The sequence below is a fragment of the Scardinius erythrophthalmus genome (assembly GCF_964197995.2).
Source record: "Scardinius erythrophthalmus genome assembly, chromosome: 11".
NCBI lineage: Eukaryota > Metazoa > Chordata > Actinopteri > Cypriniformes > Leuciscidae > Scardinius > Scardinius erythrophthalmus.
Window position 1 is genome coordinate 43,161,899 of NC_138231.1, and position 16,830 is coordinate 43,178,728.

General features: G+C 39.7%; 1 protein-coding gene across 4 annotated transcripts in view; it reads right to left on the reverse strand.

Moving 5' to 3' along the window:
- Positions 1-10,073, reverse strand: part of ptprk (protein tyrosine phosphatase receptor type K) — a 188,593-nt gene extending 178,520 nt beyond the window's left edge. For 2 of the 4 annotated variants that reach the window (XM_081379510.1, XM_081379508.1), the window contains exon 1: positions 9,828-10,063. In XM_081379510.1, coding sequence (XP_081235636.1) covers positions 9,828-9,900 — 73 coding nt within the window. In that variant the 5' untranslated portion in view covers positions 9,901-10,063. Of the gene's footprint in view, positions 1-9,827 lie in introns of all 4 variants that reach the window. The other 2 variants (XM_081379511.1, XM_081379509.1) reach the window with 2 other exon arrangements.
- Between the last annotated feature and the right edge of the window lie 6,757 nt (positions 10,074-16,830).

Here is a 16,830-nt window from a genome sequence, read left to right on the forward strand (position 1 = left end):
CAAGGCTCAGCTTTTTACAGGCTCGTGTTGCTGCTCTCACGTCATTTCTTTCAGTCTCTCCTGTTGTATTTGGCCGTCAGCAAGAGCGTATCACGACGATGAGAGACGGACTGCGTGAATCACATGAACAAACAAATCACGTAAGCACATCTGAGCGTAACACAAACTTCAGCGGACACACACTCTACAGGAGTCAAAGAAAGCACGTCAGATCAATTGAGCTCTTCTTTTCAACTGTGACCTGTTTTCTGTTTGAAAAGAAACACACTCATCGGATTCACTGACATGAGCGCATGTGCAATATAACTAACGTAACCTCAAAACAAGGAGGTTTTCTCAGCAATGCCATAGAAGAGCCTCAGTGTCTTCACATGGAGAGTTTCTCCCCTTCAGCGTGTGTGTGTGTGTGTGTGTGGGGGGGGGGGTTCTGTGTGGTGTCTCCTCAAAAACACACATGATCTGAGGACGAAACACACACACACACTCAACTTTAAGACTTAAAAAAGCGGTGATGAGTCTATTGAAGGCCTATTCAGCTGGAGAAGTCGATGTAAAAGGCCTTTTCTCGTGTGTGTTGAGCTGGACCGTAACTCACGTCGACAGTAGAGCCGGGCGAGTCTCGTCAGTGGGGGTCGGGAAGATAGACTCCAGTCTTTTGTTCAAACACAGGCTGTAAATTCCAGCGTGAAGGTGTGAGGACGGGGTCTGGAGGGGTTCAGACACGCCGTCTCCAGAGGCAGGACAAACACACTGAGATCAAGGGCTCTCCCATGACTCTTATTAGCATCAATTAACACCGGCGTAATGAGAAAACCCTCTGCGCGGTCCTGAACGCCGGGAAACTCGTGTGGGCCCATCAATGACACGGACATGTAGGGGCCATTAACGACACCAGCATCTTGGACTACATATCTGTCGTGTTGTGATGAAACTTCGTATGTCCATATTTATGTCATTTCAACCATTACTATTGGTCAACGCTTTACGTCTGTCTATGGGTTTTGCAAATACTTATCTAGGGTTGAGTGTCATTTGGATTTTAACATTATTATTTCTATTCTGCTCATCAATTCCTAATTTCGATTCCAATAAGGTAAAAGAAAAAATTAGATATCAATCACATTTAGTCTTATTGCAAAACTTTTAAAATTGTAGCTGAATATCATGAACACAAATCAACAGGCTAAAACACTTACACAAGGAGCGTTTGCCTGTGGTTTGGAAATACCATAGAAAAACAACTAGCCTAACTAATATTAATTGTTTATATTATAGCACTTATATAGCATAGCATTATTAAAGCATTATTAAAGACAACACTCAGTAATTAAAAATAACAAATAAAAAATGTATTAGCAATTAGAGCAAATAAATCAAACTAAACAAAGATAGATTGAAATAAACAGTGTAAGATTTTCAGGTATTTGTTCAGAAAATATAATCAAATGTAAAATTACACTGCACTTTATAAAAAAATATACATTACAAATATAGTTAAAGTTATTCAGTCAAGAACGAGTTGTTGTTTGATTAGTGTTATTATAGAGACGGCTGCAGGAATATTAGTGTTATAGAGACGGCATCAGGAATATTAGTGTTATAGAGACGGCATCAGGAATATTAGTGTTATAGAGACGGCTGCAGGAATATTAGGCTGCTGTCACTTTAAGAGTTTCGCGGATCCAATATTCTGTTACACGTGTGTGTGTGTGTGCAGCACTGAAAACAGAGTTTAATTTTAATTTTATAACAAGTATCCGAATCCTGACCACTGGACTTTTAGTTTGTTTTCATGTTCATCATTGGATCGATTTTCGATTCCCAACCCTATACTTAACCATTAAAAAAAGTGTTAAAAAGAGCTTGTGACTAAAGCATGTAACTCTATTTGCTCCTCAAACTGTCAGTCAAAGCTCATAGCTCCGCCCACCTCTATCATCAATGAAGTTTTGCTCTCAGTTTGGAGCATCTCTGCTTATTTGCAGTTGGAGAGTAAATAAAGCACTTGTGTTTGATTAAGTACAGCGTTTTCTTTACTCTACAAACACTGTTTATATAAAGGCTAATGAATATGTATTCGAGGAGCGGAGAAAAGTGTCTTCATCTGGCATTTGTCGTTGAGCCACAGTCTTAAACAGCCCGTGTGAAGCACTTCATCTTTAATAACATGAGAACAGAGACACTGAGCGGCCACATAAACACACTAAACTTCATAACCTGTAAGTTGATGAAAGCGTAATGCGATGCTCTGTGTCAGATGAAGCCGTTCTGAATGATGAAGGACAAAACACACATTCGACGTTCACAGGTCAAACAACTCGTGACTCCATTTCAGCTTGATTTTTGTAACAAGTTAATAATAAAATGTTGTGTCTGGCTAAAGCCACAATATCAACTTTGACAACACAGCGTTAATTATTTAAAAAAATCCCCCCCCCCCACACACACACACGGTTTCCACCCAATAGTGACTATATAAATATCCTGTATATAAGATCCACCCCCTACAGAGGCAGAGATGATTGACAGCGCCGAGCCCCGCCCCCTGAGGCCCACCTGTGCCGACGCTTCCCGCCGGCTCTCCCTCAGGCTAGCACAGCTGTTCCCCAAAACATTTGACCTTATGCAGTAAAGTAGGCTGAAAACACTTAGGAACAGATGCAATGAAGGATAGGGCTGGGCACTTCAGTTTACAGCAACTCAACCACACAAAGACCTTCACTCAAACCTTACAAAGAGGGCTTCGTGGTCTCAGAAACGTTAAACTGACATTATTATTACAGCTATCCTAATGCTCAAAGACATGACACTCATTTGTGCCTCTATCTATTAATTGATTAAAAAAATGCAACTCATACTTACACTGAGGTGAACTCAGATCATGTTGTTCATTTCAAAATGAAAATGCATTTTGCATATATATCTGTTCTAATGTCAAACTGAATGTAATTCTTAAAAATGTAAGCCTTAAGTGTTTTGTCATAATGTAAAATTAATATTTTCACTGCTTATTAGTGCCCACTCCATCAACATGCATCAACATTTTTATTATTTGTTATTTTAATCTTTATTTTTCAATTATATTAAACAAAATACAACATCAATGCACACACGTACACCAAAAAATTCAAAACAAAAACGTCTAGATAAATGACTAAAATGACTAAAAAAACTAATGGGTTTTTGTTAATGAATAATAACTACTATTATTATTATTCCAGCAAGGTTACAGTGATGAAAGAGCACTGCAATAGTTGAGGAAGAACCTGCTTCTGATGTTTTTCAATATAGTGTCATTACAGATGTTATATTAGCTTTTACAAGTGCGAGTCAGACATCAGAAGTAGGCCAGTTTGAGCCGTGACGCGCAGACACGACTCCTTAATTCAGCCGAAGTCTGAGAGGATTTCACATGTGTGCGTCTCAGAGGAGCGAAGAATGAAAGACAGGTAAATCACACACACACACTCCTGGACGTGTTCAAACTTGATATCTCCAAAACGTCATGGTGTTGACACATAAGACAGCCTGACTCCAGACAGATGAATCACGGCGAGGCATACGGTCTCTCTCTCTCTCCTTCTCGTTTCCAGTCTCATTCGCACTCGCTCGCCCTCATCTCAGATCTGTCATCCGCGCTCCTGTCTCAGCATGTGAGCTGTCCGTCACGATTAACGCACCTATCTGCCGTCCTGACGCCGGGGAGTCAGAGGACATGACAACCATTTTGTGCAAAATTAAGGCTGCGGAGTGATTTTAACAACGGCAAGGTTGAGCCGAGAGCCGAGAGCGTTCACGGGAGGAAACGCTGTGAGAGTCGCCCGAGGAAAGACAAAACGCAAATGAGATTCAATGCTTCTCGGATGTTCCTCCCGAACAAAAGACTCTCATGTCAACTTTAAAGCTTCAAACCTCAACAACGTCTCATACTGTGCTCAGATTTTACAGACATAAAGAGAACATCCCAAATGAGATCTCTTTCTAATCTAGTTTCCACTTTAAAGCGATGAGATTAAACGGAAATGTCTCCCACTTCTCAAAGTATTCTCCCGAGCGAAACACCCAGTAGGCTTGCGTTTTCTTTGTGTCTTCAGTTTGAGATCACAAAAACTGTCCTCAGACTTCACATAAGAATCTGCGATTGAACGCTTGTCATCAAATTCGGTTTTAAAGTCAATGATTGGGATTTGTGTCCGCTAGGAAACACCTGGGACCAGTGAAGCTGATCTGAAAGAGCAACACGATTCTCCTCCGGGTGACGACACGACGCTGAAAGGATGTTTTCCTTTAAAGAGAGCTTATGATCGGCGCTGTGGGCTTAATTCGATAATCACCAGCACCATCATCATAATCTTTATGGATATCAGGACAGTCACAAATCACAACACGCCGCTCTTCGAAGCCCGAGGGCAGAGACAACATAAAACAAAAACAATCGAATGACCAAATCCTCAATCCGACTTTCCCTCCTTTGGCTGTGATTCCAGCCTCTCTAAAGGAGCTTACAGGCCCTGCTGCCCATTACTGTGGTAATCCACAAAGTGCTCGTCCTCCGCGGGCACCAGCGTCTCTGTGGAAAGCCCTGCGCTTCTCTGAGGGAACGTGTCAGCAGATGTTCACTGACCTCCAGCCTCACCAAATCACACTAATCACAGCACGCAGATCCCTTCAAAACAGCCGCGCTCGTCCTCCTGTGTGTCACGTGATCCGAGCTTTAACGCAAACACACACATCATGAAGCACTTTGACCTCCATGGGAAACACTTCAATCTACAGTGTCCTTGTTGCACGTAATATGTGGCTACTATAGTAATATCTTAAATTATGCATGATTAGAGGTGTGTGATATTGACAAAAAATTATTAGTGCTGGGCAACAATCGCATCCAAAATATTTAATTTTTACATAATATATGTGTGTGCACTGTGTATAATTATTTTGTATATATAAAGAAACACACACATGCATGTATATATTTTTTTCAAAAATGTGTTAGGTATATATAAAATATTTATATTTATATACAATATAAAATATATATAAATATATATATACAGTGTATGCAAATATTTCTTAAATATATACATACATGTGTGTATTATACAAAATAATTATACACACATATATATTATGTAAACACAAACTTTTATTTTGGATGCGATTAATCGTGATAAATATTTGCTCAGCACAAAAAATGATTTCTCAATATTTTCTGGGATTTTCTCGATAATGATAACTAGACGATATTTTGCTGAGTGTGTTTGTGGACTAATGTGGACTGTTTTCGATACTCTTCATATTTTGTTCATATTCATATTCCTTCATATTCAGTTCACAGCAGTGACAGAAATCATCTTTTCCATTAAGTTTAAATAGATTTTTACCTCTTACGGGCAGTTTTTACTTTATAAAGGCATTTTTTTTAACTATTAAATGTATGCATCATATTTTGTGTCAAATTCTAACATTTAATCAATAAATAAAAATAATAATAATACTCGATAATGTCAGATCGCACATCGTTAAAACAACAATCACTATATTATCGTAGACGATATATATCATACACCACTATGCATGATCACACGCAACTAACCCTATATGGAAAGTACATTTACTATTACTTCAGTAGCTAAATATATAATTACACTGTAACAAAGACACCTTAAAATAAAGTGTAACCGAAAAGTGTTGCATACAGAATCACAGAATGGAAATGTGACTGTTTATTAATTTGCATGTAATATCTAGTGTGTATAATATGATGAATATTCAATGAATGTCACAATGTGCTTTTCCTTTTGATGTTGTGTCATATCTAGATACAGTTTTCAAGCAATGATACATCATTCAAATTGGCCAATAATCTTGAAATGAAGAAGTCATTTATAACTTGAATGCTGGATTCCAGTGCTTGAGGGAGTGAGTGTCGACACGCGTCATGTGAAATGACCTTAAGGACACTTGAGGTGAAGACATGTCCTCAACACATGCCCTGCTGACAGGTCAGCACTGTTTCTAATGAGAATAACTTCATTCATTCAGATTCACTGAGCATCGACTCCATAAGCGCGCTGACAAAACCTCAGCATCAGCCGAGACGACGTTACGCAGGACTGGATTAAAAATCCATACAGCTGCATCAGATGAAACACTAAAGCGCTCCACGCACTTGTCAGGTATTGATTCTGTGCGCATAATCTGAGAAACTTCAGCGAGGAGAAAAAGCGCTGTCCGAAGACAATACCTGTCTGCTGTAAATAGATTTTGTAGCGAGTCTGCAAAATAAGCACGGCTCTCTCTCTCTCTTTCTCTTGCAGCTGCTGTGATAAGCAACTCGCGGCCGAAGCTGTGATTTAACACAGACGCGAGGCCCTCGTGACCCGGCAGATCAGATCCTGCAGACGAGGAACAGCGAATCTCTCTGGTCTTCTGCGTGATTCATCACAGCAAAATTACCTCAACTTTCTCTGGAACACTTTATTTTACAGTGTCATTGTTACGCGTGTTTCACATGTAGTAATAACTATAAATTATGCATAATTAGAACTAACCATAAACCAAACCCTAGTCCTAACCCTATAGTACGTGTATGTTAATATTACTCAGTACTTAAATGTATAATTACACCGTTACAAAGGCACCTTAAAATAAAGGGTTACGCTTCATTTGGTAACACTTTATTTTACAGTGTCCTTGTTGCATATGTTACATGTACTTACCATAGTAATAACATGCAACTAACCCTCAACCAAATCATAATCCTACCCTAACCATATAGTAAGTACATGCAGTTGCTTAATATTACTCAGTACTTAAATATATTAATTACACTGTAACAATGACACCTTAAAATAAAGTGTAACCCTTTATGTTAAGGTGTCTGTGTTACTGTGTTATTATACATTCATTGAGTAATAATATTTAACTACATGTACGTACTATAGGGTTAGGGTTAAGATGAGTGTTTGGTTTAGGGTTAATTGCATGTAATTATGCATAATTTACTGTTATTACTATGGTAAGTACATGTAACAATGACACTAAAATAAAGTGTTACCTATAATTGCCCAATTTTGTTGACACAATTTTGACATGATATTACTCTTACTGGAAATATGATTCATTGGTGCGCATTCCCATTGTTCCACATATTTTAAAGTTAACATGAATTGGAAGTTGTGCTGATCTTTTCTTCTTTATTGTGTCGTATATTCGAGTGAAAGGCTTCAGGAACAAGAACAAATGTGGGCGGGGCTTGATTGTGTCTGTGGGGAATTGATTGGAAGGTTGTGGTTTGCTATTGGTGGATCTCGTGTGATTGACAGGTTGCCCCGCCCTCGTCATCAGAGAGGAGAAGAGATGTCTCTGCAAGTTTTCTTTCTTTTTGACCTTACAAAGAATGTCCAAAAAAAAAGCAAGCCCCAAATATTGTTGACAGCCAGTCAAGTGCTGTTCTCCACCGACAGACTCTCAGAGCATCAGACTCATTTCCGCTGGATACACCAAATCTCAGTTCTCCAGGGCCAAAACCTTCGGTGTGGAAGACAAAACACACGCTCACATTCTTCTATTCCTCCTCAGACTCACTTAACATCACTTTACATCCCATCTCTATCATTATGTCCACACCGATGGCACATGGGCCAAAATAACAACCCGAGAAGCAAAGCATTATATTCAAATCACGAGTTAGCCTTTCACGACTCCACGCACAAATGCCTTGTTAAAGTCACATTGAAGACCTTGCTTTCTCTCGGCTGTAAAAGCATAACACACACACACACACACGCAAGTGTGTGGCTGTAATCGGAGTCTGCAGCAAACGTGTAAGAAATGTGCATAATTTGCCATTGTGTCTGAGCGCCGTTTGCAAGGCTTTCCTTTAAAACCATTTGAAAGTCAGCATGCCAACGGCTCCGAGTGCTCTGAAGAAATGCAGAAGAAAGCTTTCTCTTTGTCCTTCTCTATAATCATGTTTCTATGACAGCCCGCAATGAAATTTACTCTGAGTAAGAATCAAGACGTGGCTTATTACAAACACAAGTCCAGCACTCTTACTCTGAAAGCTGATCGCGTGGGGATTCTGGGAAGTCATTGGTTCCCTGTTAAGTGTGCATGTGAGGGGTAAACAAAGCTGAATTGTGCGTCGATATGTTTGTCTGATCAAGTGCATGACTGCGGCTCAGGGTCGCGCAAACCCGCGCTCGTTTGGCTGACGGAGCGGCACATCGGGACGAGGTCATTGGGTCAATCGTTCAGACACAGATGCCCAGGACAGATGTTTATGATGATGATGATGATGATGATAGTGGCATGGATTTACGACTCACCTTTCTCCGCATGTCCCATTTGAGCTGCGTCCAGGGAAAGAGAAAAAGAGCGATATTTCAGGGATTAGCTGGCTCGTTCAAAGCGAGCGCTGATCCCCCTCTTCATTTCCATAACACGCTGGCATAATTACACCAGTCACTAATCAATCCCAGCCTCACGTAATTTGCCATTTGTCATCCGTTGTTTTTGATTATTCTAATAGAATTAATCCGAGGGTAAGACTCACTGATTAATTAATCAGCAATTACATAGACAGCTGTATCCCCCCACAGACGGAGCTGTGATACGGGTTACAGATGTGAGCAATCGCAAGATTAGAAAGCGTTAGATGTGTGTAAATCATCTGTCTGAGTACAGGCAAAACTTTTATGATTTCAGTCGATTAAAAAAAAAACATCTGTGATTATTTACAAAGTGACCAACAATACTAATAATAACAGTTATAATAATGTTGCAAGATTTATAAAAAGTGATAATTTAATATTTGATAATGTGAGTCCATTCGGAATGATTTAAAATGACACGTTTGGGGATAAAACAACACTATCAAACCTCATGCATTTCTCTCAGTTGGAAACAGCTCTGTTTTATCCTCATATCTGTGAAAGAAACGAATAATTTCAACTAAACATCTGCCAAAATTATTCAAAATGTGCCATTTTCCCCTTGATACACTGTGATGCTTTGAGGTCACATTTGTGCTCCAGCTAAAACCTACAATAATTATCATTTAAACATATATTTTAAAAGAAAACTGATACTGTAAAGAAAACTGATACTTTAAAGAAAACAAACTCCTGTAAAGAAACATCTTTCAAAATTTGAACAAACTCAAGTAAATCAGAGGTTTGATCCACCAACACATGATCCTATACATTTCCCTATAGTTCTGAGAAATCCTCGTGTGAGAATGTATCATTTGAAGCCAATCCTGACGGATACTAATGAACGCAACATCTTAAGAGGATTTTTGATTTTCTAAGATGTTGCAGATTGTGTAGCCTACTTCTAAACACGCAGGACTTAAAATAATGTTTTCCTACGAGACGACTCGGGAGTTTTAAACCCGTACAACTCCGACGCATTTGTCGGGTCATTACAACGATTCTATTAGAACGATTGTATTAGAAAGATTCTATTAGAGCGATTCTGTTTTCTGTTGTGTCGTAAAGAAAGAGAATTCTCATTAGAATCTGCTCCCAGTGACGACAGACATTCCAGGCGGGCAGTTGAGCAGGGTTAGTGGGGCTCGGTGAAGCACTTTCACTCCGCAACTGAAATACCTGTGTTCTCCCTGTTCTCTAGCACAAAACCAGCTCAAATCAACCCTACACACACACATGTCCCGTCCAAAGAGCCACCTGGACACATAAACGAACTAACCGAGTGCTCGAGCCACACATAAAGGTGCGCACGCATTCAAGGCAACAACCGCATAAACTTTTGGTCGTTCCGCTCCAGGGATCGTTAAAGGTGAATGTTTAGGCACTTACCGGGTGTGTACTGGGCTCCTGCGCCTCCAAACGCAGTGTGCAGGACTACCATGCTGAAAATGATGGTATCCATATCTGTCGGCCGAGTTGAGAAAGTTTTTAAAAGTGTTGGGAATTGTTTCTTATTCCAGCCGATCCGCGCGCCCCATGCTCTCTCTCTCTCACACACACTCTCTTTCTCTCTCCCTCTCTCTCTCTCTCTCTCCGTGTCTCGCGCTCGCTCCGATACTCTGTTGCGCTGCGAGTGAGTGCGTGACGTCACCAGCGCGGTGGCCCTTTACGAGTGGAGAAGCGCGCGCCCCCTACTGTCGGACACTGACATCATCATCATCATCACTGTGCGCGCTCACCTCATTCTCCCTCTTCTCGTCGACAGACACTTCAGGTGCTGCTGCTGCTGGGAGAGCTTATTGTTTAATACCACTACTACCTGACTGACTTGAGAAACCACTTTGTGATCACCTGAGCACTGCGCTCTCAATACAAGCACTTGTGTCAGCCAATCACAAAACCTTTCGGCATGTCAATCATTTGGGGGCGGGGTTTCGCAGAGAGGGCTAAATCTGGCAGAAGTTATCAAAACTGTACAGACTACAGCATTTAAACTGTCGATAGTTTCGATTTATTTATTTTAGATATTTTAGATGTTTTTTAAACGCTACATTCAGCAGGTAAATTACAAAAAAAAGAGACTTTATTAACACTCTTCCATTGGTCAAACCAACAAAAAGCCCTGCCACAAACACGAACTAAAAGGGAAATGATATCACTGAGTCAGTGTTATCCATCAATCTGTAAATGGTTTGGGTTAGTAACTATAATATCAAATCTATTAAGGTTTGAAAATCTTTCATTTACTTACATTGTTTGAATGCTCGTTCATCATATAATGTGCGCTGATTTGTGATTGATTTCAGTCGTGTCGTGATTGCAGATAGGCTGCGTCCCCAAGTTTAAAAACGCCTTGGGAGGACACATTTCAAGGCAGGACGGCATTAAGCCCCAATGTTAGTTTCACGTCCTTTCTCTTGAGAAACCTTCATCTGATTGATTTTTGAAGGCAGCATAGATGTATCCTTCGCTGTCATTCATTTTCCACAATCCTGTGCTTTCCATTCGGTGACAATTCGATAATAAATTGAAAAATAAAAGATGGAGTCTGAAATTTGTTTTAAATTGAAATTTAAAAACCTTACGGGTCAATTCGACCCCCTTAGGAATGAATTGAATGCGAGGAATGCTTCAGTACAAATAGAAAAACCTAAAAATGCTAAAATTAAAAATTCTAACTAAAAATGCTAAAACTTTACCAATTTTTAAAAAAATAATGTCTAGATGTGTATTAGCCTGGAAATCCAGACCTAAATCTGAAAGATTAATGGTCTGGCATCGACTAATGAAGATCGTCCAGCTCGAGGGCCGGCACCAAGCATGCATTTGAAAATCTCGCTGCACGCAATTGGATAACACTACAACCAATCACAACAAGCCCCATACGCTCAGCTACCAGCGGAGCTAACTGGTAGATTAGACTCTTGCCGTATCCGGTCGGCAAAACAGCAAAAACGCCTTCTTGCAAAGGAAGGATTCGAGCGGCGTCTTCTGTTCCGCTTTTAGATAAAAAGCCAAGGCTAACTCATTCATTGTAGCGGCCAAAGCCGTTTCACACAACTGGTGTTCATCCAGAGCCATCTTGCAATGTTAACTAATGACTTCGACGTCACAGCGCTGTCGTCATCTCGCCTCTGGCCCGCCTATATCTGATAACCCGATGTGATTGGTGCAGCTCAGATCGAGGGGCATATTTAATGAGCATCATTACTCGACACCAGAGTAACTCGCTGAGCAAATTCAACTTGTGCTCTCACGAGAACTCTGGATTACCAGGGTAGATGTGTATCTGAATGCACACTGAAGAGAAATAGTTTCAGGACCCAGCGGAACAGCTCATTTGCTCCATGGAGAGCTATAAGGCCATCTAGTGGCATTAAATATCATGTTATATTATTATTTTTCCACAAGAGGTCGGCAAAGACACCCAATGTAAGATATTTTGAGCTGAAATAAAATAAAATAACTGCAAAATCTCCAAAATAATTGCATTAAAAATAGAACAAATAATAGCAAAATGAAATTAAATAAGCTTTCTGGACAACAAAAAAATGTAAGTATAATTTTTGGGTTCTGGTCATTATAACCCGTGAGAGAAAGTGTGAGGGAAGGATGAGGGTTAAATATTCGCTTTCACCAAAGCTCTCTGTTTAGTCTAAACGCTGCCTCAGAAGTCTGAAATCAGTGTCGTGAGGAACCTGGCTTTGTGCGCACATGCTGCCTTCAAAGAGATGGTCCTCAATGCAGAGCATAAAATCCAGGGGGAGGAGTTGGATAAAATCCAACTCCTCCCACCTTACATATACCTAAACCTACCCGTCTCCACCCCCTGATCCCTAAACCCACCCCTAAACCTACCCATCTCCACCTCTAAACCTACCAATCTCCACCCCTTATATAAGATCCGACTCCTCCCCTCGGATCTTGTGTACTGCATTGAGGTGCTACTGCCTTCAAAGGCAACAAGTCACTGCCTAAGTTTTGGGACGCAGCCCTATACGTATGTGTGCATGTGTAGGGGTGTGTGTCAACATGAACAACTGAATACACTGAACCCAATGCGTTCAGGTGTGGAGATGTTGATGGGACGGTCTGTCTGCTCACTGCGTCTGGAGAAATGCTAACGAAAGCAGAGAGAGAGAGAGAGAGAGAGAGAGAGAGAGGAAGGAAAAAGTAAGAATACACGCCAAAGAACAAAGTGAATCAGTGAGCCGCTCGAGGCTGCAGGTATTGCAAAAATGAAAGAGAAAAAAACATAGACGAGCGCTTCAAACAGTCGCTTTGATAAACAAGGTTATGTGTACATAGTACCAGAGGAGTAAAGGTAGGCAAAGTTTATTAAAATATCTGTTTTCATCTCTCTCCCCCCAGAGCTGATCCGGAACTCCCTGGGGCCCTAAGCAAAATTACAATGAGCCATGTAAACCATTATCTATTGCCACGAGTCACACCTGACGCCCAGTGCTCCCACTACAATCCTCACTACTTTAACTAGTACTAATGAAAATGTAATTCCTGATATCAGAAATAGACATTGTTACTAGAAAAAGTAGCCTACATTCTTAATATCAAGAATTCACATTTTAAATAGTACAAATTTAATTATTGATATCAAAAATGCATCCTGTGAATGAATAAAAGCTCAAATGGCTTGTCATAGCATGTCACTGTGTTTTAAATGATAAAAGCAATACTTGATACTTGATGGTTATTATGTACTGAGGGATGTGCATCCACATTGACCAGTATGTCCAGCCAATCAACATTTTAAATGCAATATATAGCCTAAATCAATAGTCAATGTCAATACATTCTTTTCCATCTTGCTTTATTGCAGAGTTGTAACTAAACTGACTTGGAGACTTTAGATAATCATTGTCTTGTTTTAAAAGTATGTGCGTCTATAATGAGGAGTGCCATCACGCCCATCTCACTGTCAGAAATAGGGGTACAGTAGGAGTCCATTTCTGTCCCCCAAGTTACAATCTACACTAACGTACCCCATAGGGCTTATTATTGGACCTCAAAGTACATATGTATCTTTTTGGGGGTCAAAAAGCATTAAAAGGAACATATATGTACCGTTTCTTTTAAAGGTTAAGGTACAATATTGTACCCTTGAGGGTACAGCCCCAGTGACAGCCATTGCACCCCTGAAGGTACAATTATGTACTTTATTTTCTGAGAGATACTGTACTGGTCCCCACTGATGTTTCTGCTGGATAGTGCGCGTTTCATTTCGTGCACGCGCATATGAACGCATGTTAACGCGCGACGCGGTTATCTTTTCCGAGCTGCAGTAGCCTATATAAATAAACACCGTTGCCCTTTGTCGTTTATCAAACATAATAAATAGCTGTATTTCACTCTCACTTTTTTTGTCAGGCACAAAGTCACAGAACACAGCCCTGGAAGTGGCCGGTGTTGTAAGCAAGACACAGACAGACCAAAAGATGCACTGGTCAGTTCTCTGTCTCTCTTTTCGTGACCAGAATGATAGTTCCGCTTAATTTTCTCCTCGATATTGTAATCTTTGATCGACGCGCTTTGACACGAGGGGAGGCGGGGCCTTGAGTAATGTCTCTGGTTTCCTCACAGCAGCTGAACGCGCTTCTCAATCCACTTCAGCCTCCATGGAGGAACAGTAGAAGTTTGGGCCCACTTTATATTGAGTCTTTAACTACTATGTACTACGTAAAAAAAAAATGGGTAACACGTAATTTTACAGTGTCCTTATTACACATGTTACATATAGTTACTGTAGTAATAACTATAAATTGTGCATAGTTATATTCAACTAACCATATACCAAACCAAACCTTACACTAATACTATAGTAAGTGCATGTAGTTGAAGGGGTGGTATAATGCACCTTTTACAAGATGTAAAATAAGTCTCTGATGTCCCCAGAGTGTGTATGTGAAGTTTTAGCTCAAAATACCACACAGATATTTTTATATAGCATGTTAAAATTGTCAATTGTCAAACGCACTGTTTTTGTGTCTGTTCCTTTAAATGCAAATGAGCTGCTGCTCCCAGCACAGAGGGCGGAGCTTCAACAGTTTGCACTCACACAGACTTCACCAAATTTCAAAAACTTTTAGCCTTTTATGTTCAAACTGGATTCAGACAATGATGGAGAGACTCAAGAAGAAGTGACAACATGTAGAAGCAACAGGACATTTCTGAATGGTTAGTTGATGAATGTAGCTGATGTGGAGTTATCTTCTAGTCATTGATTAGCATATTCTGTCTTGATAATCAATAAATCGTGTTCGGGGGCGGGGTTTATGTAAATTTTAGGGTTGGTGATGTCACTAACCCGGGAGGAAGAGGAGGTCTCTATCAGCCGTTTGTTGTAGTCCTTAAAAAACGATTTCTTTAAAAGCAAATATCTCCCTTTGCTTTGAACTTTGAGTGTCGTAACTTTGCAGATGTTGTTTATGCTCAAACAGCAACATTACACACTAACTAAAGTTAGAAAAGTGAAGATCAACCACCCCTTTAAAATCAGGTATTTTAAAACATAAGTACCGTGTTAAAACATGTATGTACACAATAAGTGCATTGTATCAAATGATTCATTTACATGTTACATATAAATGACTCTTAATACAAAGTGGAACCCAGCTTTTTGATTAAATAGTTTACTGAGTTTTGGTTGATATCTGACATAAGGAACCGTTTGTCAAATTTAAAGTTGCAAGTTATTCTTCACCATCAATCTCTATACAACTCTCTTAGGTTATGAAAAATTTCAAAATGTCAACAACACATACCGTGTGCTCAGGAATCAGTGTAAATGGTTTAACTTGATGAGGTATGAATCATGAATGAAATAAAACATTCATCATAACTTTAATTTGATTTTGATTTTGTCAACATTCTGGACTGAAACTGTCATTGTTAGTCTTTCGTTTGTGCAGCAGTTGAATTATTAGAGATGATGAAGAAGAAGATGATGTAGTTCAAACAATATAATTTTCTTGAATAAAAACAAAACAAAAGCAGTAATCCAGCGAGAGTGTACAGTGCAACAGCGTGTACTGAAACACAACCAACACCAGACAAAACTGAATGAAAAAAATCTTTGATAATGAAACTAAAACTATGACTGACCTTGACAGTGTGTGTCCTCTCTCTCTCTCTCTCTCTCTGTGTGTGTGTGTGATATTGCTTTTAACAGTTATAAACAAGACATTAATATTGATTTGCTAAGATTTCAGATGCAATATGGCCGTTGATTTTGGTTATTTTTGCTCTGTAAAATGCCAGAAAACAGAGTGAACACAGGCATGCAGAGTGACACGAACAGTGAAATAATCTATATTGTAACTAGAGCTGGAAACATCTCTGAAGGACTGTGAGTTGTGCTTTCATACGACGGTACTGTGAGAGCTATTACAGTGTTACGGTGTTGTAGTCAGGTCACTGCTCCTGAAATACATGTAGAAATACATTCTAGACAGTAAATCAAAGTATCTGATGCAAAACCCCACTGTAAGAAAAGTCAATATACACACAAACAGATTTGCAAAGGTATTGCCTTCCACCTCAAGCCAAACACAAATGAAGAAACAGAATACATGCAAACATATGTCCATGTTATTGTCCATGGTTACTAATGAGTGGCGGGAAATTAGAACAAAGGAAACATGTGACTGAAGACAAACAAACTAAAAGTCCATGAAAGTTAAACTGAACATAAACGTGACAGTAAAATCACCTTACTTCAGGTTTACATCAATGTTAGTTAGTTAGTTAATATAAACTAACTAATGATAATGAATGGAACCTTATTCTAAAGTATTATTACATTTTTTTTTCATTTCTCACAATTTGTTTCTCTGATCTTTGTATCTGTTATAGATGCTGTTACATTTTCTGCTTGATGCAAATTACATTATTACTAGCATGCATCATATTGACTATTACAGCGCAGTGATTATCACACTGAATGATAAATTGTGGCTGTGTTGAATCTGGTCCTCATAAGCTTCAGTCTCAGCGGGATAATGAAGGTTAATTATGAATTAATAGTGTTTACAGTGATAAAAGTGTTCATAAGATTTGCACAGCGCTGCCCCGCCCAGGTGATGACCCCGCCCCTTCAGTCACTCACTCAGAGATCACAAGAGGACTTCATGTGATTACAGATGAGGCTTGAAACGCTCTTCATCCATGTCTCCTCTCATCGCCTTCCCCCTCTGTTAAATGCTTGTTATGAAATGGATCAATTCAGCCCTGGCTTCTGGTTGGTTAATCCAGTGTTGCAGTCACACATATGTCTGCACAGTACCTGTAGAGATCATCTATTAAAGTCGGCATGAAGCTGAAGTTGCGCTGGTCTTTTATTCCCTAATGTGACGTATATCCGAGCGAAAAGGCTTCA